The 27,178-nt window shown below is 50.0% G+C and overlaps 8 protein-coding genes across 12 annotated transcripts; 4 read left to right on the top strand and 4 right to left on the bottom strand.

Moving 5' to 3' along the window:
• Positions 1-11,794, bottom strand: LOC117147025 (fasciculation and elongation protein zeta-2). Its single transcript, XM_033313719.1, has 5 exons — positions 10,747-11,794; positions 1,257-1,738; positions 974-1,189; positions 815-904; positions 1-744 (listed from the first exon to the last, which is right to left on the bottom strand). The coding sequence occupies exons 1-5, from the start codon at positions 11,298-11,300 to the stop codon at positions 662-664; spliced, it is 1,425 nt and encodes a 474-aa protein (XP_033169610.1). The 5' UTR covers positions 11,301-11,794; the 3' UTR covers positions 1-661.
• Positions 11,795-11,997: 203 nt separating this feature from the next.
• On the top strand, positions 11,998-14,039 carry LOC117147618 (cyclin-L1). Its single transcript, XM_033314576.1, has 3 exons — positions 11,998-12,674; positions 12,744-13,556; positions 13,614-14,039. Exons 1-3 carry the CDS (start codon positions 12,097-12,099, stop codon positions 13,894-13,896), a joined length of 1,674 nt encoding a protein of 557 aa, XP_033170467.1. The 5' UTR covers positions 11,998-12,096; the 3' UTR covers positions 13,897-14,039.
• Positions 13,928-15,430, bottom strand: LOC117147619 (DNA damage-regulated autophagy modulator protein 1). Its single transcript, XM_033314577.1, has 4 exons — positions 15,234-15,430; positions 15,042-15,163; positions 14,542-14,929; positions 13,928-14,473 (listed from the first exon to the last, which is right to left on the bottom strand). Exons 1-4 carry the CDS (start codon positions 15,296-15,298, stop codon positions 14,308-14,310), a joined length of 741 nt encoding a protein of 246 aa, XP_033170468.1. The 5' UTR covers positions 15,299-15,430; the 3' UTR covers positions 13,928-14,307.
• Positions 15,431-16,431: 1,001 nt separating this feature from the next.
• LOC117146736 (tRNA (guanine-N(7)-)-methyltransferase) lies at positions 16,432-17,537 on the top strand. Its single transcript, XM_033313183.1, has 4 exons — positions 16,432-16,665; positions 16,716-17,127; positions 17,190-17,291; positions 17,358-17,537. Exons 1-4 carry the CDS (start codon positions 16,514-16,516, stop codon positions 17,460-17,462), a joined length of 771 nt encoding a protein of 256 aa, XP_033169074.1. The 5' UTR covers positions 16,432-16,513; the 3' UTR covers positions 17,463-17,537.
• On the bottom strand, positions 17,446-26,302 carry LOC117146734 (RNA 3'-terminal phosphate cyclase). 2 transcript variants are annotated; one of them, XM_033313181.1, is made up of 2 exons: positions 26,213-26,302; positions 17,446-19,174 (listed from the first exon to the last, which is right to left on the bottom strand). In XM_033313181.1, the coding sequence occupies exon 2, from the start codon at positions 18,616-18,618 to the stop codon at positions 17,533-17,535; it is 1,086 nt and encodes a 361-aa protein (XP_033169072.1). In that variant the 5' UTR covers positions 18,619-19,174; positions 26,213-26,302; the 3' UTR covers positions 17,446-17,532. The 2 variants fall into 2 exon arrangements, with proteins under 2 accessions (XP_033169072.1, XP_033169071.1); XM_033313180.1 differs by lacking the exon at positions 26,213-26,302 and adding an exon at positions 19,610-19,726.
• LOC117146735 lies at positions 20,032-23,883 on the bottom strand. Its single transcript, XM_033313182.1, has 2 exons — positions 21,511-23,883; positions 20,032-20,633 (listed from the first exon to the last, which is right to left on the bottom strand). Exon 1 carries the CDS (start codon positions 23,697-23,699, stop codon positions 22,905-22,907), a length of 795 nt encoding a protein of 264 aa, XP_033169073.1. The 5' UTR covers positions 23,700-23,883; the 3' UTR covers positions 20,032-20,633; positions 21,511-22,904.
• LOC117146731 (apoptosis-inducing factor 3) lies at positions 20,398-25,826 on the top strand. 3 transcript variants are annotated; one of them, XM_033313174.1, is made up of 3 exons: positions 20,398-20,484; positions 20,761-20,981; positions 23,883-25,826. In XM_033313174.1, the coding sequence occupies exons 2-3, from the start codon at positions 20,915-20,917 to the stop codon at positions 25,595-25,597; spliced, it is 1,782 nt and encodes a 593-aa protein (XP_033169065.1). In that variant the 5' UTR covers positions 20,398-20,484; positions 20,761-20,914; the 3' UTR covers positions 25,598-25,826. The 3 variants fall into 3 exon arrangements, with proteins under 3 accessions (XP_033169065.1, XP_033169064.1, XP_033169066.1); XM_033313173.1 differs by having other exon boundaries at positions 20,415-20,506; XM_033313175.1 differs by lacking the exon at positions 20,398-20,484 and adding an exon at positions 20,588-20,702.
• LOC117146737 lies at positions 26,011-27,093 on the top strand. 2 transcript variants are annotated; one of them, XM_033313186.1, is made up of 4 exons: positions 26,011-26,170; positions 26,231-26,380; positions 26,434-26,567; positions 26,622-27,093. In XM_033313186.1, exons 1-4 carry the CDS (start codon positions 26,081-26,083, stop codon positions 26,860-26,862), a joined length of 615 nt encoding a protein of 204 aa, XP_033169077.1. In that variant the 5' UTR covers positions 26,011-26,080; the 3' UTR covers positions 26,863-27,093. The 2 variants fall into 2 exon arrangements, with proteins under 2 accessions (XP_033169077.1, XP_033169075.1); XM_033313184.1 differs by having other exon boundaries at positions 26,013-26,170; positions 26,434-27,093.
• Positions 27,094-27,178: the final 85 nt, after the last annotated feature.

The following is a 27,178-nucleotide window of genomic DNA, read 5'->3' as shown; positions in this document are numbered from 1 at the left end:
TTGTAAAACCTAGTGATTGGCTGCCCGTTCGATCGCGGAAAGCTGGGCGAACATAATGCAAGCGTGTGTCTATTTAGATCTGCATATTTCACATATAGACGAAAAATTGAAGCTGCACCGGCAGGCGGACTTGCAACTGGCCCAGATGCATTTACCATATATGTATGTATATTAAGCTTAGTTGGAGTCGGCTCTTTAACAATTCGAATGCTCCTTAAAGAGAAAGAGAGGCGGCGGAGAGAATTGAGTATTATTGCCATGGGAGGACTGGCTGAGTTCCTAGAGCGCGCTCTCCGTAAATATTCCGTTATATATATATGTGTCTATATATGTAAGTGTATTACATGTATGTTTTGTTTTGTTGCATATTTCGTTCTGTCGGTCGAATCGGCCGGGAAAAGGACTCCGTTGAGAAGAAGACCCCACTTTGGGTGCTTCATATTCGACAGACGAAGGTGTTGTTATCCAATCACTAGGGTCCTCTCTTCATGTGGAAATCTTCTTCTCCGCGGAGAGTACACGGATTGCATTCAAACAATAATTTAAAGTACGAACTAATCATTAAATTATGTGTGGTGTGTTGTATAATTGTATAAACACAGACAGAGAGATAGAGCGACAGCTGGGGTTCCTGCTCCTCGGCGACTACCGCTTGCGGCGCTTATGTAGGGCAGAGCACCTTCAGGATGTAGTCCGTGAGGAGGGCCGGAACCGTCGGGCTGTCCTCGTTGATGGCCTTGAGAACTGCAAGAGATGGGGAGGAGTCGGCATTAGAGTCGGCATCTCGGATGTTTAGCCCGCAATGGGTACTTACTCTTGATCAGGACCTGCAGGGATTGGTTGTTGGGCGTGCCGTTCTCCAGGTGATACGGAATGACTGTGGTCAAGTACTTGGGCTCGGGACCTGCATGAACAGGGAGTAGCCGTGTTAAATATGAACGCGCTGGCTGGAATTTTGGTTTGCGAAACTCACCCTGGAACTTGCCGCGCTTCTTCTCCACATGGTACTGCCTCCTTTTGTTCTGAACTGCCAGGAGCAGAGAGATGAACGAGTTCTTCAGCTCCTTCTCGAACTCCAGCTCGTCGCGCAGGGCCAGCTCGTTGATCAACGTCTCGCTCAGCTCCTGGATCAGCACCTCCATCTCCATGTACAGCTCGTTCAGCTGTGTCGTGGTCAGATATTGTAGTTCTGCAAGAGAAAGTGCGGATTATGTTCATCTGTGTAACTGGCATCCTGGACGTCGTCGCCTGCTTACTTTCCGCATAGAGGGGGGCGCCCAGCACCTCTCGCGCCTTCTCGATCACCTCCGAATCGCTGGTCTCCGGCTCGTCCAGCGGGCTCTCGGCCTCGTCCATGATGTCGTCGATCTCCTTGATCACCTCCTCCACCGTCTTAATCGGCTGGTCGTCCATGTCCCCGTTCAAGCCGTTAAGGATGAGGGCGTGCATGTCCAGGTCGTTGGCCACCGCCTCGTCCTCGCTGGTCAGATCGTTGAACTCATCGCCCGGAGTCTGGGCATCCAGCCCGGATCCGGATCCGGATCCCGCACCGTTGGTGTGTGGATACGCCTGGTGGCTCTGGTTGTGCAACTGCTGCTGCTGGTTGCGATTCTGCTGCTGCTGCTTCGTGTGGTTCTGGCCCAGATTCAGTGTGGGCATGTGCATCTGACGGGTGTACGACTTGGACCAGTCGATGGGCAGAATGTTGCCAAAGTTTCCTGTGATGGTCCACCACATTCTGCAAGTAAAAGGTGCTTTCAGGTCAGTAAATCGAAATGAATTCATGTGTGTTGATGGGTAAGCATTCCATTCCCCTAATTCCTCAATATGGAAAATCGTATAGCCAAAGCAACGCTACAGATATGGAAAGCCTTTCCATAGTGCCTCTTGGCACCTCCTTGCCACATTCAGCAACAAATGTTCCATGTACTTGTCGCCACCCATAAAACCCGGCGAGGGAAAGAACTGGCACAATAAACCGCCAAGTGCTGCTCGCCTTTCTGTTCACGGAAGCCTAGGCAACTGACAAATTGCCCCATGCACATCGTTTCCGAAGATAATGAGGCAGCTGCGACTGCATCTCGGATTGGTGGGGGCAGTCTTAAAGGGGGGAACACTGCCACCACTTCGCACCCGGCTACAAGGAAAGTCCATTTCATTTCGGTTCATTTCCTAACAATAAAAACTCGCGCACAGCTGGAGAGATGAGTTAAAACTCGTAATGGGGCTCCGAGGAACCCAGTGTCACAGTGCGTTTGTAGATAGTTCACTGTAATCTCCACCAGTTCCCTTGGCTTTGGCATTGGGCCCACATTTGCTGCCAGAAGAACTCGCTTGCCAGTCAGACGATTTGTCTGTTTCGAGTGCGCTGGCACAGTTGCTATCAAATTTCATGATCACTGCCAATCATTTAATTGCCGACAAGACGGCCACCGACTTCCACTCCCCACCCAGTGGAGGGATTCATTCGCCCATAATTATTCATGCTCTACATTGCCAGGCAATTGACTGCACTTTGCTGATTAGTTCAAGATGATTCACTGCCAGCGGCCGATTTTGTGGGAGTACAAGTCAAGGGGAATCGGAAGTGACCACCTGTGCTCCGCGGAAGGGAAATAGAGCTCTGGTGGTCATACAGCTCTGGTACGCACTGTACAAGTCTGTGGATTCGCCCAGTGCAGAGGCTGTATCTCGGCTCGGAATGGAATGTGTCGAGGCCGTCATGAAATGTGTGTGTATGACTGCTGTATGTACGTGTCGGTGGTGTGGGCAACACTTTTGGAGCTCGGTAGACGAGGGACGAGGGGGCGAACAGATTACGAATGAATATTTAAACTGCCATCAAAGCGAACTAATTACGGAGCACTCACTCCGCCGCTCGACAGACACTTTCGGTGAAGCTGTGCTGGCTAATCGGAGTCGGAAATGGGACGGAATGGCCGGCTACCAAGTGGAATTGCACGCACCAAATTGACACATCAGTGTCGCCATTCGCGTCGCCAGTCCAGTCGCAGAATCTGGGTCAGATCGAATGGGTAGTCCGGAACCGAAGGGCTGTGACCTCGATCTACACAAGCACCAGTTTAGTTCGCTGCCAGTTGCTCCACTGTGCTCATCTTTTCCGGCCCGCCATCTGCAGAACTCACTTCCCTATCGCGCACAACCAGCTCAGATTGCATCCGCGCACTCCCTGGCCATTCCACGCCCTGGCATTCCCTAGCTTCCATCATCGCCTCGGGCAATTAGTGCCCAGACTCCACTCGCACCCATCGGCAATGGCAATTACAATTACGAGCCTCGTTTATCATGCGCGGAGATGGGATCTACCCTGACCACCCATCATCACAAGTGCTCCCGATTCGGAAGCTCATCTCTTGGCCAGCGGTGACCCCCACCCGATGCGTCGGGGCGTGCCGCACTCCGCCGCCTGGCATTGGAATATGAGTTTCAGAACATGCTCCGCAGTCCGACAATTAGCCGTAGCTGCTTGGTCTCGAAAATCGGCACACGAAACATGAGATCATCGTTTAGACAAACAAACATCATATTTAATAACAAGTGGGTTGGGCGGAGTTCCGCGGCACCGAAGACTGCAATACCCTTACTCTTCAGCATTGTTTCAGCATTTGGTTTCACCTACTTGGCAGCCTACTCGAATGTTTCACATGTCCCAAAGTCATGATGCCCCCCGCCGACTGGTTAGGGTACAAAAAACAGCGGATGATGAACATTTATTTATTATGGAAGCGGCAATATTTTAATGAATTTTAATTGCGCGTACTTAGATAACCGAATCAACTTGTGTCTCCAGCTGATGAATCAGCGCCGCCCGCCATGACGATGATGATGATCAGCCAAACTGTCCAAGTGTCCCCCATTTCATCCCTCCCCCACAGACTCCCCTCTACATTTTCAGCCAATTGGCTTCATTTCGCCCACGCCGCACCGAATGTTTTATGGTTTTTTCCTCTTTCTCTGCGGTTTTTTGTTAATTGTGCTTGTCATTTTTTTTTGGCGCTGCTTCTTCCTGATTTTCGTATTTCTGTGTTGACTCCCAGCAAATTGAAATTTCATAGGAAATGAATTATTTGGTGGGCCGCCTCATCGCCGCGAACAATGAAGAAATAACTTTCTAACACGATTCGATGTCTTGTTATAGCATGGAAATGCCGCCAGAGATCCAAAGCTATAGCTAGAGGAATCTGAGATGATACCCAACGTTGGGTATACATATGTATATCGTAGGTAGTGCCACTTAGCAAGTTCTGGATTGTCGCGATCTCGGACTCTTGGCCAACATGCAGCTGAATCTTCGATCCGCCAGCACTGTTATAGGTGAAATGGGTGAAATTACGGGTAGTAAGGGCAATAGAGCGGACACTATTAGGTTTCTCAAGCTGCTTTAGCATTTCAAATATATGTTTTTTCGACGGCTATTGTTGTCTTCATTTTGTTGTGTTGTGTGTTGTGTTTTGAGGTTCGTTCACACGTATTTTCACTCAACCGCAACGCGCTGTACAATCGCACTCTTAATTTTCGGCAACTTGCAGTCGGCAGATCTGAGAAGGGCCGACTACGCGATACCCTGTAACATGTTCAGTGAATAATCAGGCTTGAAATTCAAGTGCAAGTGCCATTCAATCACTCCATTAACTATTTCTTCCAGTGAAAACAGCTGAGTGGGAGGCCGGGCCGGCAGCCAATCGACTGGCTTTGGCTTTGGGGTTGTTACATAGCTACATATTTTCTCTTTGCTTGTGTGAAAGTTTTCTCTGGCTCCCTTCACCTTTCTCCTCTCCGTAGGAAGTCACAGGGTGACCCTGTGCTGCTTATTTTCCACCTATGAACACACACACACATACACACACCTGGGGCGAAGATAATAGCACACGCTGCCGCGGACCTACTTAAACTTTTTGATAACTAATCGAACTTTCCCTAAGCAGAAACAGCCATATGAGCTGAGCTGGCTTTGAATGCCCATTGCTATCAATAGGCGTTGCACTATCAACTTGGACTCCGCTGTACGTGTTTACGGCGACAGCAAATTCGTGGATACAAAAATGCCACCGCAAACTAAAACACACACTTGCAGCGAATAAGAAAAAAACTAAAATAAAAATAAAAACAGGCGCGAGAGGTGGGAAAATCATGTCTTGCACACTTCAAAGCGTTTCTAATTTTAGGCCGTTCACACTTTGCGTTGGCACAGGAGCCGCATAGCCCATATAGTCGATCCCAATTCAAATCGAGCTGTGGACCGTGCTGCTAATGGACTGCGGCGGGCCTTGGATGGATGGGGTGGAGAATCGGGGACACGGCAAATGACATCGGCGACAAGAAAGATGAGCTGGGGGAGTTGGTTCTGAATTCACTTCACGTGGGTGGGACGCCTCCTGAAAAACATTCCTGGCATTTCGTTCGGGCTGGGAACATTGCACAGCTATCAGCCTACGATTCATGGTATCTCAAAATGATCCATAAACAGAAGACATTTTACGACGCCTAAACAAAACAAACTGTAATGAAATGAAATGGAAACAAACAATGTGGACTTTTAAGCGCGAGTTGCCATTTCGGACTTGTTCGCGTGCTTGGGCAAAATCAATTTATAATTAATTTGTTTAAATAGGCCATTAGCATTAACAAAACGCGCGAGAGAAACTGGGCAATGTTGTCTATGGCTTCGGTCTCGGCATCGGCAATCCATGCCAATCTTCAGCGTCCGAAACCGCAGAGCAAAATGCTGGCAGTTATGTGGCCCACAAACAGATAGCAGCAAAAATGCAAACAAAGAACAAAACCCACGGCACACACATTGTGTCGTATATAGCAAATGTATACTGTAGTATAGGTACATGGGTAGTATAGGTACAGTGTGGGCAGTGAAGATTGCTTAGAAGCGACGATTACGATTGATGGGGCATCTCGACGGGGGTGATCTCGTTTCGGTGGATCGTCTGAATACGTATTCATGCAAGTAGGTAGGTACATTGCCACACACTTTCCCCCAATGTCAGCCCGTTCAGTTGGGTTGGCACCAAGTTGTGAAGTTGTGCCGAGAAGTTATTGAAGCCAGGAGCAGACAGTCGCCCCCGCTGGCGACGGGCTTTGTTGATCCGGGTCCTCCAAGGACCCTTGTGAGTGGTTCTCTTGGCAGCGCATCCACTGGAGCGTCCTCGGCGCATCCTTGACGCACCGCCCACTCCCTCGACTCAATGCCAGAGTCATCTGCTGCAGATGCAGATTCAGATTCCGTGGCGGGACTCAGCCCAATTGTACAACATCCGTGCTCGGCTGGCTTCAACCCCCGGCTCTGGCCACTGCCCCGCGCCGCGCCTCTCCGTTCGCCGGGCTTTGTCCTTGACTGTGCCCCAAACGTTGTTTTGTTTGCTGATGATGTAATGCGGCCGCAGGCAAAGGCTCCGCCTGTGTGGCTCGGCTTAGTCATCAGATACAGTATCTCTTCGATGGCAGTCAGACATTCCTAATATTCGAATGGCGCCGAAAACAGTGCCCGTGGCAAGTTGAGCGAGGTTAGGTCGGCAATTAGCATTCGGGGGTGTCCTGCTGTGCGCCCAGTGGGTGGGATGGCCCGTGTCCCCGGGCGACGCCTCCAAACAAATGCCCAAAAGGTTAACGGCCTTTGGCCCCTCGGTTTCAGACTGCAGCCCACCCTTCAGAGGCAGGGTCCGAAAGGAAGTGGCACTCGTGCACTCGCCCCGCTGCCAGCCCCACCCCTTTCCTCGCGCCCCTTCTGAATGCATGCGACGGATTGATAAGTTCTTAGCGCCTTAGCCCCTGCTACCCGCTAAACACGCATACGACATGTTGACGGCATGACTCATCCAGCGGATACGGAAACCACCCGAACCACCGTGAATTTCTGTCGCACGGGCGCACGGAGGGAAGTGGCTAGTATCAAATTGAAGCACTCTTGTGTCTGCGCAAAAACTATAATGCACCCCATGCATATTAACTGTGCTGTTGTTCCCATTCGCCACTTACATAAGAGGGCGGTTACGCTGCCGCTAGGCCGTGTCCTGTCTAGCAACCCCAGGCAATCATCCCCTGCCCCTGCCCCTGCCCCTTTTCCATATGATTATTTATAGCGGGGACCTGCTAATTGATTACCATGCAGTTCAGTGGCTGCCCTGCGGACCAAGACCGTGAAGGAAGGAAGTCCGATCTGGGCTTAGCCTCGGCCACCCCACAGACACACTGCACTGGCCAGTCAGTGAACCCGAGAAGTGGACGCGTCCTACTTGGGCTCAAGTCTCGATTTCGGGTAACGTTTTGAATGGCACTCGGGTTCCACGCACATGACATGAGTCGTCGTCACTTAAGCGCATTGCGATCTTGGAACTGATTCCACAGTCGGAGAAGGCCGCAAACTGGTTAGCAGGTTGCCCAACCAACTGCCAATTAAGAGCAATCGACGCTTCGGCTGATGCAAGTGCTGGCATTGCGTGTGGTCAATTAATAGCCGAGTGATTTAATCGATCTTACTGCAGATCGCTAGATCGCTTAGATCGCGAAACGCGATCAGACTAGCAGCTTGGCCAGGCGGAGCAGCTTTTGGCACTTGCCGCAAATGGATGCGAACGGGTTTCGGCTGATGATGATCCCCGACGACCTGCAAAGGCATCTGAACTACTCCCTGCATCTACAGCTTGGGCACACCGAATGCTGCAAGCTGCGCAGCTCTTAGGTGGCAGGATGCCGGCCGTTGAACCGCGCTGCGGAACAGGAATCGATTGGCTCTTGGGCACTGGACGTGGCGCAAAAGTGGGTCGCCAGCAACAAGCCGATTATGAGCGAAACTCAGCATGGTGTTTTGGGCCGCAGTAGCCGCAGTAGCCGCACCGGAAGAATGCTGGCCATATGGAGCGCATTTTATGGTCGTGCCTGGCATATGGTCATCAGCTCGACTGCCAGTCGTGCCTGCACTACGTACTGCGAATTACGCCTTGGATAAAAAAAACAATTAAAGAATTATTCACTGGCCAGGACAACTGTTTCTGTAAGTAGTCCCCATCTTGTTATCCTGCAGTCTCCGCTCTTCTTCTTGCGCCACCAACATGGCCAAGAAGAGCCTTTCCGTGCTGACGCAACTTTTCCGCTCGAACTTTTCCGAACTTCGTCCTTGGAGCAGCTGCCACTAATCAGAGCGGAATGCAGTTGAAAACTTGGCCACAAGCGGATGAGGGCAAGCTGGGCGGGAGAGGAAGGATAGGCGGTGGGGGATGGTTCCCAGAACAGGCACTGGAACAATGGAGCGACCTTCGGCCCGGCTAGCACACTCGGCAGCACACTTTCCACGGAATCAGCAGTGAATAAGGTAAATATTGACAACTGGCGTGGACGGCGCGACGCAGCTGCGTTTAATGCGCCAACACACAAGAGCAGACCATCGGCACCCAGCATCTGGGGTCGAATGCGTGATACCCCACACACATATTGCACTTCTGGGACCACATAACCAATTCGATGGGATTCGATTATAAATACCGCAGGGCACACATGGATGCCCCAAAAGAGAGCAGTGCCTGTCACGTAACTTGACCCGCTCTCTTCTTCTCTCACTTGGACCCGTGAAAGTGTTTGAGAAGTCATCATGCCGCGATACCCATACTCTCCCCAGAGAGCGACAGCGAGAGCGAGAGCGGGAGAAGAGACAGTGACAGTTCAGTTCGTGTGGGGCTAGAAGAGGGCAGCGGCAGCAGAAAGAGGTGGGGATGGAGAGCGAATGAGGGGGAGGGGAAGTGGTGACAGCGGTGGCAATGAATACTCATAAAATGAAAAACAAAGAACGCAATTAAGGCAAACTGCATCAGAGCGAACGACTTTGGCTGGCAGAGTTGCTTTATCTGTACAGGCTTTTAGACTTCCAGGCTTCCACGATTTCAGACTTCCAGGAGGCAGAGGTGAGTTCCCAGCATCTGCATACGGCTTCATGAGGAATTGCGGAGCAGGGCCAAGAGCAAAGAGTTATTCATCCAAACACCCAGATTACATATAAAAAGACACACTAGCATGCGCAAGTAGCATGTATGATTATTCATTTCGTCAGTGCAAAATCTGGAATTTCAATCACTGTTTCTAAATTCGTCAAAATATTTTGGACACGCATGTGGCCACACATATTAAAATACAGTGAGTACTGGCGGTACTGGCGGTACAAGCAATGATAACAAAATCACATCCATCTAACAAGTATATATATCTAGCTATAGATTTACAGAATCTTTAAAACTTCAGTCGCAATAATAGCAATGGATCATTTGTGCAGGGTCCAGCTTAGCGATTGCCCACTGTATGTTTATTTATTTGCACAGGATGTGAGTGAGTATTCGCGCTCGTAAACACACACAAATGCACCGCGGCACTATGGGAAATTCGAACACTCCTTCTGACCAAAATTAATAACTCCAGAACTGGGAGAGATATTAAGATGATTTTTGCATAGGGCTACACTAGCACATATCTTTTATGATATCAAAAATTGTGGACAATTTGTGGCACCGCCCCTTATAATAATAATAATTTTGTGTAGGGATTTCTCTAATTGCAACAGCTGTTTTCAACAGCTGATTTCTTTGTTGTGGCGCCATCTATATTTATTTCTGGTATGCAGAACAATTATGAATGCAAGCATTTAATATTATCTTAATCGACTAACTTTCATAAAATGGGTTTTGACCAAAAAAGGGGGTAAATTTCCCATAGTGCACGGGTGTGCACGCGATTATCAAATTTATGGCTGATGTCAGCCGAGAGCGAAAGAGAGGGAAACACATCTATATAGTATTATTGTTTTCCCTTCTCGTTGGTCTTGCATTCCACGTCCGAGTCAAATCTCTGAAGCCCCAGCCCCTTCATCGCCCTCCACTTTCGTATCCATAGCCATATTCAAGTCCACCCGAAACCCCTTTCCACCACCCTGACAAATGCTCCGTGAAGTGTTTATCTGGCCAATGGACGTAATATGATTTATTGCCCCCACTTTCTGTGATTGCCGCTTCCTTGACATAAGTGGATCAGCGTTACAATGGGGCATACCACGGAGGCGGTACCACTGCCAGCGACATTGTGCGCCCAGTTGCATCCGAGGCAAGGCGCAACAGTCTTGGAAAGCCCAGATGAAAACAGCGAGTAGCGAAAACTCCTGGCACTTTTATCGATCCAACAAGAAAGCACTAGCCAACCGTCGCCAACCACCCACCTCCCATCACCCAGCACTCGGGCGGTTCGGGCAGGATTACGTCGTTATGTGGCGCCGCGGCTGGAACAGCCAGCCAGGGGCTGCAGCGAAGCGGGGTGGGTCGCCGGGATCAGGGGTCAGGGGTTACGGGGTAGCGGTCCGAGTTCGGAGCATGCGCACTCAACACCCCCAGCGTCGCAATAGACACGAAAGCAGAAAACAGCACTAAAACGCAAAACATTGCAAAATGCACTTTACATAACTATAGGATTGGATTGTATCATGCGGCATCCCTACTCCGGCACTTCCTTTGACTCTTGGGGTTACATGATGTAGCCCAACCAAAAGCCACCCCCAATGTTCCCAATCTATAAGTGGTTATAGCATGACATCAGACATTTGGAAAAGAAATAATCCAATGCCTTCATTCAAATTATAATTTCCCAACTTTTAATCTGGTAATTTATTTACGGAAAAGCTGTCTCCCATTACTTAGTTACAAAAATCAAACGCTTAAATTAAAGGATTGTTGGTTTACTTACTGGCATTCGTTCATGATCTCCTCCTGGCTGCGCACCTGCACCGGAGCCAGCTCCTCAACGTTCTCTTCGTAGTTACCGAAGCACTTGGTTATCTTTTCGTCGAACGTGTTGACCAGATCCTCCAGACTCCCGCCGAAGGTCTCCGTGAAGTTGTCCACATGGTCGCCGACGGCCAGGGAGCGCTTCTCCAGACCGTCCAGACCAACGCCGGCTCCCTCGCCCGGCACCAATCCCACATCGGACAAACCGATTTCAATAAGTGACCCACCGTGGAGCGTGTTGCAATTGGGGCTAATGGAGCCAGCTCCTCCTCCCACTACTCCTCCTCCGTTCTTGCTCACGTGCGCATTGCGTACAGCATCCTCCAGGAGCCGCAGCTTGGTCGAATCCGGCTTGCCGCCGGCGGAGGAGTCCTTCAGATTCAGGTTGAGCGTGTCGTTAATGGCATTCTGACTCGAGATGAAGTCGCAGCCGCCCCACTCGTCCGTCTCCTCGAACTTTGCCAATGGAGCCTCGAATTTTAGCTCGGCCATTTTGGTGCCGAGGTCACGCATGGCACGCGCAAAGGATTCTCTCAAGGATTCGGCGGAGTCCCCTTCCGATTCCGATTCAGACTCCGATTCCGTTTGGACTTTGGGGGCAGTCGTCGCTTGCGCGCTTCCCTTTTCTTCCTTTAGAAAACAAGTTCCTCTGACTTTTCCGTACTAGCTGCAAAAACTTTGCAACCCCTAATTCGGCTGCTTGCTTGGGGGTTGAGCGGGGCTTTCGGCGGGGAAAATGCCCCGGAATACGAAACACGGAACACTCGACTCCGTGAAACTGCGGTTCGGACAATTCCAATTGGACTTATTCTGCTTGCCCAGCGCTCGACTTTCTGGCTGTTTGTTTGATACACTGATCTGCTCACGAGCACACTAAACACCAAACAATAAAAAAAATAAATCACACTTGCACTTAGACGCGGCTGCTATTTGTTTTGTTTCTACAATTTGCGTTTCTGCGACTAGTGAGCGAACTGCTTGCCTTTACAACTAATTTCGACTGAGAGTGGTGTGACCATAAACGGCTGACCGCCAAATGCCGTTTTAGGTCATATTTAGTACTTTGGTCTGTTACGAAATGTGGCAACGCTGGTGTAGTCGATACATCAACCTTTAATTAGACACACACCATATGCGTTTTCTAACCTCTTGTGGTATAATTTAGGAAATTATCGAAATCAACTTGGTGGCAGGGCCGACGATTACGATTTCGTATAAAAGCACGCCTGTTATCGTGTAAATTTACAAAAAGAGCAAATTAAAAAATAAAATACTAAAATATACGCTTTTCTGGCTTAACCGCACACGAATGGCCACCCGTGGGGCCGGCTCAGCTGTGGTCCACACGACGATGACAGCGCTGACGGTGGAGACGATCACCAATGTCCTGACCACGGTGACTTCGTTCCATTCGAATAGCGTCAACATTTCGAACAACAGCAGCAGTGTAGCCCCGGGAACGGATGCAGCTGGCGGCGATGCAGGGGGCGTGGCAGCGGCTCAGGCGGACGCCAACAAGCCCATCTATCCGCGGCTCTTTAATCGCATCGTGCTGACGCTGGAGAACAGCCTCATTCCGGAGGGCAAGATCGATGTGACGCCATCCAGCCAGGATGGACTGGACCACGAGACGGAGAAGGACCTGCGCATACTAGGCTGCGAGCTTATTCAGACAGCGGGCATTTTGCTGCGCTTGCCGCAGGTTGCCATGGCCACCGGCCAGGTGCTGTTCCAGCGCTTCTTCTACTCCAAGAGCTTTGTGCGGCACAACATGGAGACTGTGGCCATGAGCTGCGTGTGCCTGGCCTCCAAGATCGAAGAGGCGCCGCGCCGCATTCGAGACGTGATCAATGTGTTCCATCACATCAAGCAAGTGCGGGCGCAAAAGTAGGTGCTTCCCCTGACAATTCAAGCATCTAACGCCCAATAATCACTTATTATTATATTGTTCCACAGGGAAATCTCGCCCATGGTGCTGGATCCTTACTACACGAACCTCAAGATGCAGGTGATCAAAGCCGAGCGACGCGTCCTCAAGGAACTGGGCTTCTGCGTACACGTGAAGCATCCGCACAAGCTGATCGTGATGTATCTGCAGGTGCTTCAGTACGAGAAGCACGAGAAGCTGATGCAGCTCTCCTGGAACTTCATGAATGACTCGCTGAGGACGGACGTCTTTATGCGCTACACACCAGAGGCGATTGCATGCGCCTGCATCTACTTGAGTGCCCGCAAGCTTAACATACCTCTGCCCAACAGCCCGCCGTGGTTCGGCATATTCCGGGTGCCCATGGCGGACATTACGGATATCTGCTACCGTGTGATGGAGCTGTACATGCGTTCCAAGCCGGTGGTGGAGAAACTGGAGGCCGCCGTGGACGAGCTGAAAAAGCGGTACATTGATGCGCGCAACAAAACGAAGGAGGCAAACACACCGCCTGCTGTAATCACCGTGGATCGGAACAATGGCTCGCACAATGCGTGGGGTGGCTTCATCCAGCGTGCTATCCCACTGCCCTTGCCATCGGAAAAGTCGCCGGAGAAGGATTCGAGGTCACGTTCGCGATCCAGGACGCGCACCCATTCGCGGACACCTCGATCCCGATCACCCAGGTCCAGGTCGCCGAGTCGCGAGCGCCCCAAGAAGTCCCACCGCAGTCGATCTTCCCGCTCGCGTTCCCGGTCGCCGCCGAAGCATAAGAAAAAGTCACGTCACTACTCGAGGTCGCCCACGCGCTCCAATTCGCCGCACAGCAAGCACAGGAAGTCGTATGTACTCTAACGCTTTAGGAACTGGGTAGACTTATTAGCACTTAACCCTTTCAGGAAATCCTCGCGAGAACGCTCGGAATACTATTCCAAGAAAGATCGGTCTGGGAACGCAGGCAGCAGCAATAACCTAGGTGATGGCGACAAGTATCGCAACTCCGTCTCCAATTCCGGCAAGCACAGTCGCTACTCCTCCTCCTCGTCGCATCGGAACAGCGGCGGTGGTGGAGACGGAAGAAGCGGAGGAGGTGGTGGCGGTGGAGGAGGCAGCGGGAACCACGGCAGCCGAGGCGGCCACAAGCATCGGGATAGCGATCGCTCCAGGGATCGCAAGCGCTAGTGATTGACAGACAAGCGAGACAAACACTCCCTTATATTTAATTGCTTTTTATTTTACAGATTATTTCTACCGATTTAATAACTCTAATGTGTATTGAAAAAACGAACGCGGGTAAACAATAAATGTAACTCTTCAATCAAAAAGCATACTGTTACTTCGAAGTTCGAACTACCCGATCCCAGTCTTTGGGAAACACTTTGCACATATCACAGCAATCCGACAGAGAAAGAGCACCGGAAAGAGAGGAAAGGCAGGCGAGAGGCCGCAGTGCGAATGCACATCAACCGCTCAGCACATCGTCCTCGAGACCCGTGCTCTTGCCACCTTAGATTGTACTTAAAATGTTGAAGGTGAAGGAACCGCTGGCTACTCCAGACGCTGATCTTTACCCCTAATCTATGAAGGTAAGCTCTAGATGGTGGTCGAATAGGACATCAGGGCAATCTGGGGATGCGACAGCGACACGTCGCGAAACTCATTCGTGAAGGAGAGGATAAAGAAGCTGAAGATGGTGGCGATGATCCACTCTGAAATAGAGCTGACCACGTGGAGGTACCAGCCGCCGTCCGAGGGATACCTAAAGTGACGAGTCGAGAGGTCAAACGTAAGTATCTCCCTTATGGAAAAGCCAGTGTGCAGACCCACCACTTCCGCGGATTCTGTCCTTTGAAGAGGATGTGCGACATCACGCCGGTGACCGCCAGCAGGATAAACAGGATCGTGCAGACAACGGACATGCCCAGCCGCAAGTGAGCGTTAATGCGGGTACCCGACATGGGGAATATCAGATACGAGATGAGCGCCTGCATCCAAAAGTACAAGGTGCCGCAGCCGAAGCAGCAGAAGGCTCCAATAAAGTGGACAATCCGCACGTTCGTCTCCTGAAAGTTGCCCACGATGCTGATGCCCAGGCAGGACACCAGTCCGAACCACAGGGCCAGTCGGTTCTGGCGCAGCACCGACCCGTCCAAGTCCGGGTGGTGTTCATACAGCTGCAGCACCTGACGGTAGCGCACGTAGATGGTGATTCCAACTGCAAAGCACGAGAAAATTAGAAAGTATAATCACACCGCTGCAAGAGCGCCTAATCAACAGATGACTCATCGTCTCTGGAGACGAGACGGGATGCCGGAAGAGGGACTTACGCAGAACGCTGCCTATGTTGATAAGCTGCCCGAACACACAGCTCTCCGGCGAGTAGGTGGCTGCATCGCTGATGTAGGGAACCGTGGGCACCACATGCCCCTCCAGCACGGCGAAGATGTACCTGGAGACCAATGAAACATCGGTCGGGTCAGAAAGCCCGGTAATCGGGGAAGCACCCCCTGCGTACTTACGTGCCGAGGAAGGTGACCTGGAAGATCAGGAACGTGACCACCGGCAGCAAGTAAACCTGTGACATCGCGCCAGGGAATGGTGGATCCGGGTGGTGGTGGGTTGCAGCACTGGCCACAACAAACGTATCTTATTTAATTGCGCTGCAATAAAACGAACAAGGGAGCGAAATGTTTGGGTCTGTGGCAGTGCTGCTCAATCGGCTGAATTATAGCTGCCGCTTAGCAGAAGTTTAGTATTTTTATACCATTGGGCGATTCCTTGCCCCGGATCAAGCGCGCCTTAATTTGATTTTACCTTCTTTGGGGTGACCTTTGAATCTACGAGCCTAGGCGAACAGAAACAAGAATAGGGTGTACATTGATCAGCTGATTACTTCTCAATGCTTTATTTAGAGATGGGTACCTGACATCCCCTCACATGTTCAATGGAATGAAGTACTATGAAATTTACAGTTATTTCGAGCTTGACTGTATTATGTTTGCACTTAGTTGCAACCTAACGGTTAACTTCCCCTCTTGATGATTTTCTATTAGTTGAATAACCACTGGAAAAGCATGGACCGCAGACATCATGAATATATCATATGTTTTGGTTTTAATCTGTGCTGCCAGCTGACAACTGCTATAATTTATGTTTGCCTGGTGTCGGAAACCAAAAACAATACAGGCTGAAACTTGAAACTTTCAAAACTTGGCAAAAAATAGCGACTTTCTCTTTGTTCAGACACCAGTCGAACATAATTTTCAGGATGTGACCAAGGACCATATGGTTTCATGGATTTTGTCACATTCTTTCTTTAAGTTAATTTACGGTTGCCTTCCACATAGCTATTTCCCATTGGTCGAACAATTACTGGAAGCGCCGTTTTGAAAACAAATCAGCTATTTTCATGTTCTGGCGGAAACCAGCTGGCACCTGCTATGATTTCTGATCCCCTGATGTCAAAATCCGGGAAAAAGTTGCATTTTATTAATATCGCAGCGCCAAGAGTTTTTGGCCACAATAATGGTCCAAATATTGAATGCGAAACATTACTTTTCCTAATTGTGTGACGTTTTTTAGCCAAGATATGAATATTTACTTATCAAAATAGTGTTTTTAAAGTTTTTTTTTTTAATCCGATTTTAAACGAAAATACCGTTTGAATGCCCCTAACACAACAGAAACGTATGCCTTAGTATATTTTAGTATATTAATGCTGTTTTCAAAAGCGTTCGCAACGTGCTGCTGCTTCTCCTCGTTGGTGCTTGATATTACTCGCCTCTGCTAATTTCCAGTAATGGTGGCCACCGGTGGACAGGCTCAGGATCAGAGCCAGAACCAGGAGCCGGATGTGCTGAACCCCACGTCGGCGGTGACGGGGTTGCCGCAAAAGCGCTACTACCGCCAGCGTGCGCACTCGAATCCCATTGCGGACCACAGCTTCGACTAGTGAGTAGACCACGAAATGGACTCCACACACTAAAGGCTCCGTCCCATAGTCCTGCTCGCCCGGAAGATGTTGACTGGCGCTCCATGTACCCGAGCATACAGCAGGGCCAGCAGGTAAGTTTTGCGGACGTAGGCTGCGGCTACGGCGGCTTTCTCGTCACCCTGGGCGAGATGTTTCCCGAAAAGCTGTCCATCGGCATGGAAATCCGCGTCAAGGTGTCCGACTACGTGGTGGACCGGATTGCGGCACTGCGTCGACGATGTGCGGATACGGGTGCATACCAGAACATCGCCTGCCTACGCACCAACGCCATGAAGTATCTGCCCAACTACTTCAGCAAGGGCCAGCTGGAGAAGATGTTCTTCCTCTACCCGGACCCGCATTTCAAGCGCGCCAAGCACAAGTGGCGTATCATCAACCAGGCTCTGCTCTCCGAATATGCCTATGTCCTCAGGAAGGGGGTAAGTCCCACAATTCCCCCTAAGTGCTAGAAATGCGGATACAACTTAGTCTGCTTACCCAGGGTCTGGTGTACACCATGACGGACGTAGAGGACCTGCACAAGTGGATAGTGACACATATGGAGGAACATCCGCTTTACGAGCGTCTTACCGAAGAGGAGGCCGTACGTAGTTTAAAACCACGATCACGAAGCCAAGTCAAACATTAATCATTACGTTAAAACCCACAGAATGCTGATCCCATCACCCCGAAGCTGTACCAAAGCAGCGAGGAAGGCGCTAAGGTGGTTCGAAACAAAGGCGACCATTTTCTGGCCATTTTCCGGCGCCTTTAGGACACGTATATTCTCTATATATGTAGACATTAATTTAAGGTTGCCTTAGAGTAAAGAGATCTATCGATTGTTAAATCAACTTGTTCAGATGTCCCAAGCCCTGGCAGCTGACTAGCATCTGGCCGTCGGGCTCCATCGCCACGTCGAACTTGACGCCTGTCATTTGCTCGGCTACGTTGATGGCGGTGCGCGTGTGATTGGTCAGCTTGCCTGTGCGCATAGTTGAGCGGCCGACGGCCAGGGACATGTAGATGATGAGCTGGTCCTGCATGTAATTGTCAACGCAGACTTTCTCGCGGATATACCCGCCCAGTTGGCACGACACCTCTAAGCCGAGAAGGTGTCCATCGATCCTCTTTTTGCCCAATGCGGAAGCACCTAGGACAACGTCGGCGGTCGTGTTGACTGTCATCAAGATCCCGGCTCCATCGTAGTATGCCTTCTGGCGCGAATGCTTAATCGGCTCGATGTTGCACTTCTGGGACGGCCACATACGATGTATCTCGCGTTGCGCCGACTGTTGCATGTCAATCGCAATATTTACTGGCAAGCGGCCGGCGCAGTAGGCCACTCCGCTGACCGATTTGATGCTGCCGAAAGCCACTAATTTTCCGGGATTCAGCTTGGCCACGGGTTCCACGTCCAACTGACATCTGCCTTGGCCGCGTGGATAGAAGCCGTACCGCTGCACCTTCAGGTCAAAGCTAGCCCCGAAGTGTTTTAGGTTGGGCAGCAGCACGTCCTGCATGTACTCCACCGGGGGAGCAAAGTCAACGTTCGTGCCTCCGCACACGATCAGGCGCGACGAGCGTCCAGCAAAGAGAAGCACTGGCAGAGCCATCTGATAGATCAGAGTAATGCTGGCCGCCGTGTGCGTTTCCACGCGATAAGTGTTGTCCACAATGGTGCCCGGCGTGAACTCCACTGTGGAGGAAAGCAAGTAGTTTCCCACCACGTCCGCATTGGTGATGTCCCGCAGTAGGTTCAGCCCATGCAGGTGCTGGCGCGAGAGCCCAGGATTCGGGCGGTTGGCCCGGATCTTCACCACGCGCACCGGTTTGCCCAAAATGCAGCTGAGGCTGAGGGCGTTGCGCAGCGCCTGTCCGCCGCCCTCCAAATAGGAGCCGTCGATCTCCACAATTTTTTTGGCGTCCATTTTCCCAATTTATTTATGCTCAGGGATTTTCAGTCTGCTTTCCTTTCAGTTTGTTAGCCAAGTGTGTGGCATCACAATCGGAGCAATCAAGTATCACATGACAGGGACTAAGAATAACAGCTTAATTTTACTCGACTGAGACGGCACACTGCGATCCGGGCAGAGTGCCCGTCGCTCGCGTTTGCTTGGAAACAAACACCTTGCACTGTGGAAACACTCAAGGCGCTCACCATTCGAACTGGTCCGGCAGCACTGGCCAGACGTAAACAAGCAAACTTTACATTACCAGCGCAATAGTTAAAAGTTAACTAGAGATGGCTGTGTAAGTGTGCAGTGCCGCCGGCGCATGCTAGTACGTGCCGCCTTCAGGCGATTAACTTATCTGCAACGTGCTGTCGCGAAGGCAATTATCTTGTTCTAGTCCAGCTTAGCAGTGGTTTAACTGGCCCGAGGCATCGAAGACGAATCACTTGGCAATTGGGCAATCGCTAGCTTGGTCCTCCTTCTCCACTGGAATGCTTGGCTGGCCTTCCTGCCTGTCCGTGTCCAAATGAGGCTGCAAATAGGAAAAAAAAAATTAATAACATACATTTAATTGAAACAACTTTCCGTTGGAAAGTGCTCTTCGAATTTTTAAGGCTAAACTGTATTTTGAGAACCCCATTCGTGGGTCTGGTAAAAATAAGGCTATCCTCATAACTGGACTGACTGTCAACATTTGGTCAAGCGAACATTGACGGAATGGGCTTAGGACCATAATACACCTGACATGGTTTCCATGCGTATAGAATGATATTTAATGTGTCGCTCTTAAGTGCATTATTTTTGAACCCTTTAACCAAAGACAAGAATACAAAGTGTCCAAAGATACAATGTTTACCTCGAGATAGCGAGATATCAACAATTTGTTCGGTACTATCCGTATCAACAGGTCTAAGGAACAGCCATTTCCCAATTACTTATGAAGGCAGTGACGGAAAATTTGGCTTACTTATCGTGCTGGTTATTCCACTCGAAGAGTCATGGCAACCGCAATCAAAATGGTGGTATTTCTTGTTCTTGTTCTAGTTCCGCTGGCGGTGATGCAATTTTGCCGGCACTGACTGTGGCACGATGGGCTCAGCTCAGCTCAGCCAACAGGTACATATGTTGGTCGCCAAGTGCATTGGTCCGAATCGCGAAGAAGGCCAGCTATCATATGTGTTACCCGCTACGACTTCTTGGTGCTAGCCACAGGGTGGAGGAGATTGCTTCGAAGTGAAGTGCGGTGACGGCAAGGTCGCTACGTTTTCGTTAGTGGAACACACGAATGGTCGGAAAGGGTGACAACTGTGGTCAGCTTTATAGTTTCCAGCGCTCTGCATTGGGTACCTCAGACTTTGTTGTCCTGCCAAGAAATTTGCTTGTTTCGGCTAGGTGGTCTTGGCGCTTGTTTAATCTTTAATCGCATTATCTCTGAGGTGGTCCAAGTCATACTTAAACTAAAGTAAACATGAGAGGTGTATTAAACAATGTTTAGAGTGTTGCGATTGCACAGTAGGGATGGCTCTAGTATCTTGACCGTTCCTGTGTCCACGGACACACACAGAGCCCAGAAGTGCGTGTGTGTTGGGGAGGCACGAAGCTTCCAGTTCCAGTCGAATCCAGCGACGAAGTTGCGCGCCATACGCGGTCCGCAGTTCACGCGCGCCAGACGTGCCTCGCATTGGATTGGCTCTTGCTCTCCCGGCTCTCTCGCAGCGTTCCTGGTCCACTCGACTCCACTTCGCTTATCTCGGCACAGACGCGGTCCCCCGACCTGTTGCACGCTCCCAGGCTCTCTTCTTCCCTTCCACGCGATATTCCAGTTGTTTTGTTTTTCTTTTGGTTAGTGTTGTTGTAGAGAGTGGTGAGTGATGATTGGCGACTAAAAGCAACTCGCAAATAAACAACGACGTGTGTTGTGTGTGCAGCAAAAACAGCATCTCAGACACGTTTGCGAGCTCGGCACATCCATCTGCGGCTGATGACTCAGCCTGTGGAGGAATAATTAAATAGAAATGATTAACACGGGAACTAACTAACTGATAACGAGCTTTGGCACAGTGATTGATTGTTATTAAGTGGAAAACAAAGCTCCTAAACTGCACACTCAACTTTCAGGTGGCAGTCCCCTCGAACAGCTCTGAGCTTGGCCAAAACGCAACGAGCCTTCGAAGGCCTTCTGAGGATACGCAAGCTCCAGTCCAGGCAACCCTGGAGAATACTTATCGCCCCGTCCTTTGTCAGCCACATCCACAACCGCCTGCTAAACACGATGGGTTCCGTCAACTGCAAGGAGTACAAGACCACGGGCAGCACGCCCAAAAAGGAGAAGTCGACAGGTAAATGCACGACTTACAGATGAATAGTTTTCGAAAGGTCAATTGACAAACAACAAGGCAAGGTCGCATTTCCAATTTGACTGCGCCACTTCTAATCCCGCAAAGGGTTTCTTCCCAATAAAATAAGATCATCTTGCCCCAGTCCAGTTCTTTTGTAAAAGTTCCGACTACGGAAACCAATCCCCTCGTTTTCCGACTACGATTCGAAAAGTGCGTGGTAATGTCGCAGATGATCCGATTGCCAACAGTGCCGTGTTCCTTTTACCAACTGAACGAGGCCAAATGATTAGGAGAGTGGGAATGACCCGCATTAGATGGGTGTTTTCGGGGCGGGCGGAGGTGCCTAATGATTGTCTCAGCGGCACAAATCTAAGAGATTGGCAAAGAGATAGGGAAGGCGGGAGGGCACAACTTGCTTGCCCTGCTGCTGCGTCATTGCCACAGTAGCTATCGATGCGGGAATACTTAATCCCGGTTACTAATTCCCCCAAAGCTACAGTTCCCCTGTGGATATTCAATATTTCTTTACCATCTTGAAAGGAGTTACAGGAGCTCCTGTGTATGGTTGCGACCCTCTGAAATTCCCTGTTCTGAGTCTTACATATACATATATAACTGCTGTTAGTCACCGCCATCGGAATTTCGACTGTGCCGTGTGCCTGCCTATTGCCTATTGCCATGTCATGCATTCGTTCTCTTGGGCTCTCCACAGAGGCCCCAGTTCGCTTAAATTGGCTGCTCCAGCGGCGGTCTCCAGTTCATTCGTTCGCCAACTGCCGGCGATTAAGCGTTGGCAAGCTCTTAAAATCAGACAAAACGTTCTCTTAGCTGCGGCCACCCCGTCCTTTACTGTGATACCCGATTTAGTGAGTTATATATTTCGGTGAAACTTGTTCTCGTGCAATTGTTATTATTATTATTATTCGGCCTGGCTTTTGACTCACTTTAGTTGGACAAGGCCAACCGGTTTGGTTTGCTCTCGTGTGTACGAGTCCGAGTGTGTGTGGGAAACGCAGCTGTGTTATTAACATGGCGAATCATTGCTAATTAGATGAGAGAACTGAAAGAGGTTGGCAAATGTACAGTGCGGGGTCGAAGTTTACCGACTCGACGGAAAAGTTGTCCCTACATCTGTTTCGCTGGGTAATTCATGACTTGCTGTTCTTCATGTTTGGTGCTTCGAAGGGAATGTTTGATTTCCGAGCAGCACGCCTCCGTCCGCAAAAAGCCGTATCATCGCAGCTCTATCATGGGCATATCAGCGATACCATATTACCATACATCATAAAGCCAGTCACTTGAGATTGGGGCGTGTAGACATTATCGCCATATCAGAACGGAATCGACTAGAACACACGTTTACAGGTGTTACGGTTACGCTCTATGGATGTTTCCCTCACCGCCTGGCTTTTCTTGATGACGTAGCAACTTGAGGTTCTTAGGTATGCTGAGTTGACGTGACATTGCAGTAGGTCGGATGAGTCAATCGATTCGGACTTGTCGCTAGGATCCGCTTTGTTGTGGTCAGGTAATCATCGATGGCAACTATCCCCTATCCTCGGTGTTGTTCAAAATAAGTGCCCTGACACACACAATTTTACAATTACATATCATGGTTTAAAAGATAGATAGTATTTATTGCTTTAGACTTTTCATTAAGGTGACTGTTCGAAATAAACTGTTATCAATTTAATTTTAGCCCAATTGTTTTCGGAAACTACTATAAATGATCACAAATCAAACTTGACTTATTTGGTATACTATCATTTTTCTGAATTTATGACAGTGAATCAACGAAGCTGGTTATGAATGATGACCTCTGGCAGTTTAAGTAAATAAATATTGATCCTCTGTTTAATCAGATAGCGTAACTTCTGGATAGATGTATTTAAGTGTTTAATTTCCTTAGATATTCCATATATTTTAGTTTTTGTTCGAGCCCTTCTTGACGGCCAAGAGCTCCAGTCGCGTAATAGCATCGTCCAGAAACCTGCGCTGCTCCTTCAGCTGCGGTAGGAGCTCCTCAGCACTAAGTGGATGAGCGGGCTTAGGTGTTGCCAAGCCCGTTGCAGGTGATTTTGCGGATTCAGTCCAACGACTTCGCAGACCTGCTACTCCTATGGATGGCCTAAGCATGTCCAGCACTCTTTTGATGATGGAGGGACTGGATTCCTGCTGCGGATCCGGGGAATGATCCTGCTGGTGGTGGTTATGTTGCTGGTCACTGGCCACACTGCCCTGTGGAAACTCCGGCATGGTCAGCAAAGGTCCCCACAAAAAGGAACCTAATCCGGGGCCAGCCGGCGTTGCGCCTTCCGATGAGTGTCCTTCCAGTTGCTTCCCTTGGGAGGCAAAGCGTCCGTCGAGCAGCTCAAGTTGACGTTTTAAATCATCTAGTTTATGCTGCAGGTGTTCAAAGTCAGCCGTTAGATTGATGGCCAGCCTCTGCGTGGTCTCGCCCTTCGATATTTCCTCGAGCTTTTCTATCTGAACGCCTATTTGATGATCTCTTAGCTGTAGGTCGTCCAGCAGAAGTTGAGTTTCCGCTCGAAGTGGTTGCTCTAAAAAAAGACGTGCGATCTCCGCCTGCAATAGATGTTTGTGGGTGCGCAGCGCACTTAGCTGCAGATCCTGAGGATTCCCAAGATTCGAACGGACCATATTTGATCCCAGGATCATAAGCAAACCCACAATGACTTCTAAACGCGAGCGAAGCATTTTCTCGACTGATATTCGTTTTTTGTTGTTTCTACCTGAGCAGCAAGCGGTGCCAGAATTTCCCTTGGACCCTTGGAGAAAAACTGGAAAATTTTGATGTGTCCATTCACCTACACACTCTTCTTATCTGTATTGTTATCTCCGTTTCTCTTTGCTTGTCTCTTTACATGATGGCTTCGCAAGGTGGTGCCGTAGGTTCATACCAGTCCAAGTGCAGCAACCAGAGTCCCAGTACAACCATGTCGACGGAAGAGTCTACGCCGGATTCGGAGTACACCAGTGCGGTCCCCGTGGACTGCAAGGTTACGGATCTGAAGGAGAACGAGATGAAGCAGGTGGACTTCGATGAGGACACCCGCGTTCTGCTTGTGAAGCAAAAAGATCGTCTGCTAGCAGTTGGTGCCAAGTGCACCCATTACGGAGCTCCGCTCCAGACTGGAGCTTTGGGCTTGGGTCGTGTCCGCTGTCCTTGGCACGGCGCTTGCTTTAACCTGGAAAACGGAGACATTGAGGACTTCCCTGGTCTCGATTCCCTGCCCTGCTATCGCGTGGAAGTGGGTAACGAGGGACAGGTGATGCTCCGTGCAAAGCGATCGGATCTGGCGAACAACAAGCGACTCAAGAACATGGTCCGCCGCAAGCCCGACGATCAGCGAGTGTTCATCGTGGTTGGCGGTGGTCCTTCTGGCGCTGTGGCCGTGGAAACCATTCGACAGGAGGGCTTTACTGGTCGCCTTATCTTTGTGTGCCGCGAAGACTATCTGCCCTATGATCGCGTTAAGATCTCCAAGGCTATGAACCTTGAGATCGAGCAGCTGCGCTTCCGCGACGAGGAGTTCTACAAAGAGTACGATATTGAACTGTGGCAAGGAGTCGCCGCCGAGAAGTTGGATACCGCTCAGAAGGAGCTGCACTGCAGCAATGGCTACGTGGTGAAGTACGATAAAATCTACCTGGCCACAGGCTGCTCCGCCTTCCGGCCCCCTATTCCCGGTGTTAACTTGGAGAACGTCCGCACTGTCCGAGAGTTGGCGGATACAAAGGCGATATTGGCATCGATCACCCCGGAGTCCCGCGTCGTCTGCCTGGGATCCAGCTTTATCGCCTTGGAAGCAGCTGCTGGGTTGGTCTCCAAAGTGCAAAGCGTCACGGTTGTGGGTCGTGAAAATGTCCCACTTAAGGCCGCATTCGGCGCGGAGATTGGTCAGAGGGTGCTACAGCTGTTCGAGGACAACAAGGTGACCATGCGCATGGAGAGCGGCATCGCCGAGATCGTTGGCAACGAAGACGGCAAGGTATCAGAGGTGGTGCTGGTAGATGACACGCGTCTGCCTTGCGATCTGCTGATCTTGGGCACTGGCTCCAAGCTCAACACCCAATTTCTGGCCAAGTCGGGCGTGAAGGTAAATCGTAACGGATCCGTGGACGTCACTGATTTCCTGGAGTCCAATGTACCCGATGTGTATGTGGGCGGTGATATAGCCAACGCCCACATCCACGGGCTGGCCCACGATCGCGTGAACATCGGGCATTATCAGCTGGCTCAATATCATGGACGAGTGGCGGCTATCAACATGTGCGGCGGGGTAAAGAAGCTGGAGGCCGTGCCCTTCTTTTTCACCCTCATTTTCGGCAAGGGAATCCGGTATGCCGGCCATGGATCTTACAAGGATGTGATCATTGACGGCAGCATGGAGGACTTTAAGTTTGTGGCCTACTTCATCAACGAGGCGGATACAGTGACAGCGGTGGCTTCGTGCGGCCGGGATCCGATTGTGGCCCAGTTTGCCGAGCTCATCTCGCAGGGCAAGTGCCTCGGTCGTGGCCAGATCGAAGACCCCGCAACCCGTGAGGAGTGGACAAAGAAGCTCGGCCAGCCGTTGCCCCAAGTTCGCTAAATAATCAACTTAATGTGTATTACCGCTGAGATTTGTTGTTATATTTTCATGCAATCGTTGAGTATTTATTATATGGGTACTCGTATGCAAAACTCTATAAACGTGTAACTTTATGTGTGTATATTTATAATTGTAGTTGTGGGGACTTCCTTGAGTTCCCGCCGCGGTTGCCACTTTTGGCCCAAGAGATTAAAGATGTAGGCGTTCCATTCCCTTGCCACACAATGTATTTTTTTGAGTCATATTGGTTTACTTTTGCTAAATAAAGAATTTTAACGTTTCGTATTTGAAACCATAGTTTTGCATTTTCTCCGATTGATGAAATTCAACAAGGTCGTTAGCTCCTCGCTTCATCTGTTCACTTACAAACTGTTTTATCCATGAGCATTTACGTACTTTCCACACTTGCTTATTTTTACAAGGTCTAAACAATTGTTCGCGTTCCAACCGAAATTCCAAATTAAGAACGTATCTTTAGGAACAATGGCCTCACCTAGTCGAAATTCCCAACGATCCCTGCTTAACGCGGGCCTTCAATTGTTTACAACAAAGCTGAGCAGGACCCAGCACACGGTATGGCTTTTGAAGATGGTCATGTGGGATGTACTAACTTACCATTTCGTCGGCGAATAGCTTCCGCTGAATGATTTCGGTGTATCCGGCCTGCATGGTGTGGAGTTCCATCATCAGAATACTGCACCGACCAGGATATCCCAGCGGCTGGCGGATGTCCAGAAGCGCACCCAATTGCTGGAGGAGCTGAACCGCCAGCTCAAGGATTTGGTTTGTAAAGATTCGTTCGAACACAGTTTATAGTAATAGGAGTTCCTCCTCAGGCGCTGGATAAAACTGAGCTCTTCGAGTCACGAGCTGCAATGCTGTGCTCCCGAGCCTTCGACATCAGTCAGGAACTGATCGTAACCAGAATGAGGATCAACGACGTGGAGAACGCCTGCACTCAACTTCGAAGGTATTGTAATTACCGCAGTCGTCTAGTTCGGCTATCTAGTCTGTTCTTCTACAGTCGCATCCTGGACCTAAAGCTGCGACGCATCCAGCGTCGCCGGCTTCTCTGCCACGAGATAGAAAAACTGCAAGGGGCGCTGGAACACCAGGTGCCCTCGATCCTTATGCATGTCTGGCATAGACTTTGCTTTCTATGGAACTGTGTGGACTGCCTGGCGCTTGTGTCCTGCCGGGCCCGTCCCGTCTTCGAGGCAGAGAGCAAAATGGATGCCCTTAATGTATTCGTGGCGGGCTTTTGACATGTTCCGCGTTGTCCTGGCCTTTTAGTATTTTTAACACTGGTTATCGAGCACCGCCGGGTAATCGACAGCAATTGGCTAGCCGAGTCGGGCAAATGTTACTTTAAACCATTGTAAATCACTTATAGTACACACTGGAGTGTGGAATATAGTCATCGAACTATTTTATTACATGTTTAACTGATATTAATTCTGCGATTATTTTTTTTTTCGTGCATAATATCGTAAAGCTTTAGCGATTATTTGCGAAACAACATATCGGCATATCTACTGTTGCGATAACTTTCGAAGTTACCTATCGCTCGAACTGTTTGAA

The sequence above is a fragment of the Drosophila mauritiana genome, chromosome X, assembly GCF_004382145.1.
Source record: "Drosophila mauritiana strain mau12 chromosome X, ASM438214v1, whole genome shotgun sequence".
Taxonomy (NCBI): domain Eukaryota; kingdom Metazoa; phylum Arthropoda; class Insecta; order Diptera; family Drosophilidae; genus Drosophila; species Drosophila mauritiana.
The sequence above is the reverse complement of the archived record's forward strand: the minus strand, read 5'-3'. Positions and strand labels throughout refer to the sequence as shown.

Excerpts from the sequence above, each read along its gene's own strand:
- LOC117147025 (XM_033313719.1), bottom strand. The coding sequence starts at position 11,300 with ATGCGTGACCTCGGCACCAAAATGGCCGAGCTAAAATTCGAGGCTCCA. Across the intron at positions 1,739-10,746 it reads GAGATCATGAACGAATGCCA|AATGTGGTGGACCATCACAG; the intron begins GTAAGTAAACCA and ends TTTTACTTGCAG. Across the intron at positions 905-973 it reads GAAGCGCGGCAAGTTCCAGG|GTCCCGAGCCCAAGTACTTG; the intron begins GTGAGTTTCGCA and ends CTGTTCATGCAG.
- LOC117147618 (XM_033314576.1), top strand. The coding sequence starts at position 12,097 with ATGGCCACCCGTGGGGCCGGCTCAGCTGTGGTCCACACGACGATGACA. Across the intron at positions 12,675-12,743 it reads AAGCAAGTGCGGGCGCAAAA|GGAAATCTCGCCCATGGTGC; the intron begins GTAGGTGCTTCC and ends ATTGTTCCACAG. Across the intron at positions 13,557-13,613 it reads CACAGCAAGCACAGGAAGTC|GAAATCCTCGCGAGAACGCT; the intron begins GTATGTACTCTA and ends TAACCCTTTCAG.
- LOC117147619 (XM_033314577.1), bottom strand. The coding sequence starts at position 15,298 with ATGTCACAGGTTTACTTGCTGCCGGTGGTCACGTTCCTGATCTTCCAG. Across the intron at positions 14,930-15,041 it reads CAACATAGGCAGCGTTCTGC|TTGGAATCACCATCTACGTG; the intron begins GTAAGTCCCTCT and ends CGTGCTTTGCAG. Across the intron at positions 14,474-14,541 it reads GGACAGAATCCGCGGAAGTG|GTATCCCTCGGACGGCGGCT; the intron begins GTGGGTCTGCAC and ends TCGTCACTTTAG.
- LOC117146736 (XM_033313183.1), top strand. The coding sequence starts at position 16,514 with ATGGTGGCCACCGGTGGACAGGCTCAGGATCAGAGCCAGAACCAGGAG. Across the intron at positions 16,666-16,715 it reads GCGGACCACAGCTTCGACTA|TCCTGCTCGCCCGGAAGATG; the intron begins GTGAGTAGACCA and ends TCCGTCCCATAG. Across the intron at positions 17,292-17,357 it reads GTCTTACCGAAGAGGAGGCC|AATGCTGATCCCATCACCCC; the intron begins GTACGTAGTTTA and ends TAAAACCCACAG.
- LOC117146734 (XM_033313181.1), bottom strand. The coding sequence starts at position 18,618 with ATGGACGCCAAAAAAATTGTGGAGATCGACGGCTCCTATTTGGAGGGC.
- LOC117146731 (XM_033313174.1), top strand. The coding sequence starts at position 20,915 with ATGGGTTCCGTCAACTGCAAGGAGTACAAGACCACGGGCAGCACGCCC. Across the intron at positions 20,982-23,882 it reads CAAAAAGGAGAAGTCGACAG|GTGGTGCCGTAGGTTCATAC; the intron begins GTAAATGCACGA and ends TGGCTTCGCAAG.
- LOC117146735 (XM_033313182.1), bottom strand. The coding sequence starts at position 23,699 with ATGCTTCGCTCGCGTTTAGAAGTCATTGTGGGTTTGCTTATGATCCTG.
- LOC117146737 (XM_033313184.1), top strand. The coding sequence starts at position 26,081 with ATGGCCTCACCTAGTCGAAATTCCCAACGATCCCTGCTTAACGCGGGC. Across the intron at positions 26,171-26,230 it reads TGAGCAGGACCCAGCACACG|CTTCCGCTGAATGATTTCGG; the intron begins GTATGGCTTTTG and ends GTCGGCGAATAG. Across the intron at positions 26,381-26,433 it reads ACCGCCAGCTCAAGGATTTG|GCGCTGGATAAAACTGAGCT; the intron begins GTTTGTAAAGAT and ends GTTCCTCCTCAG.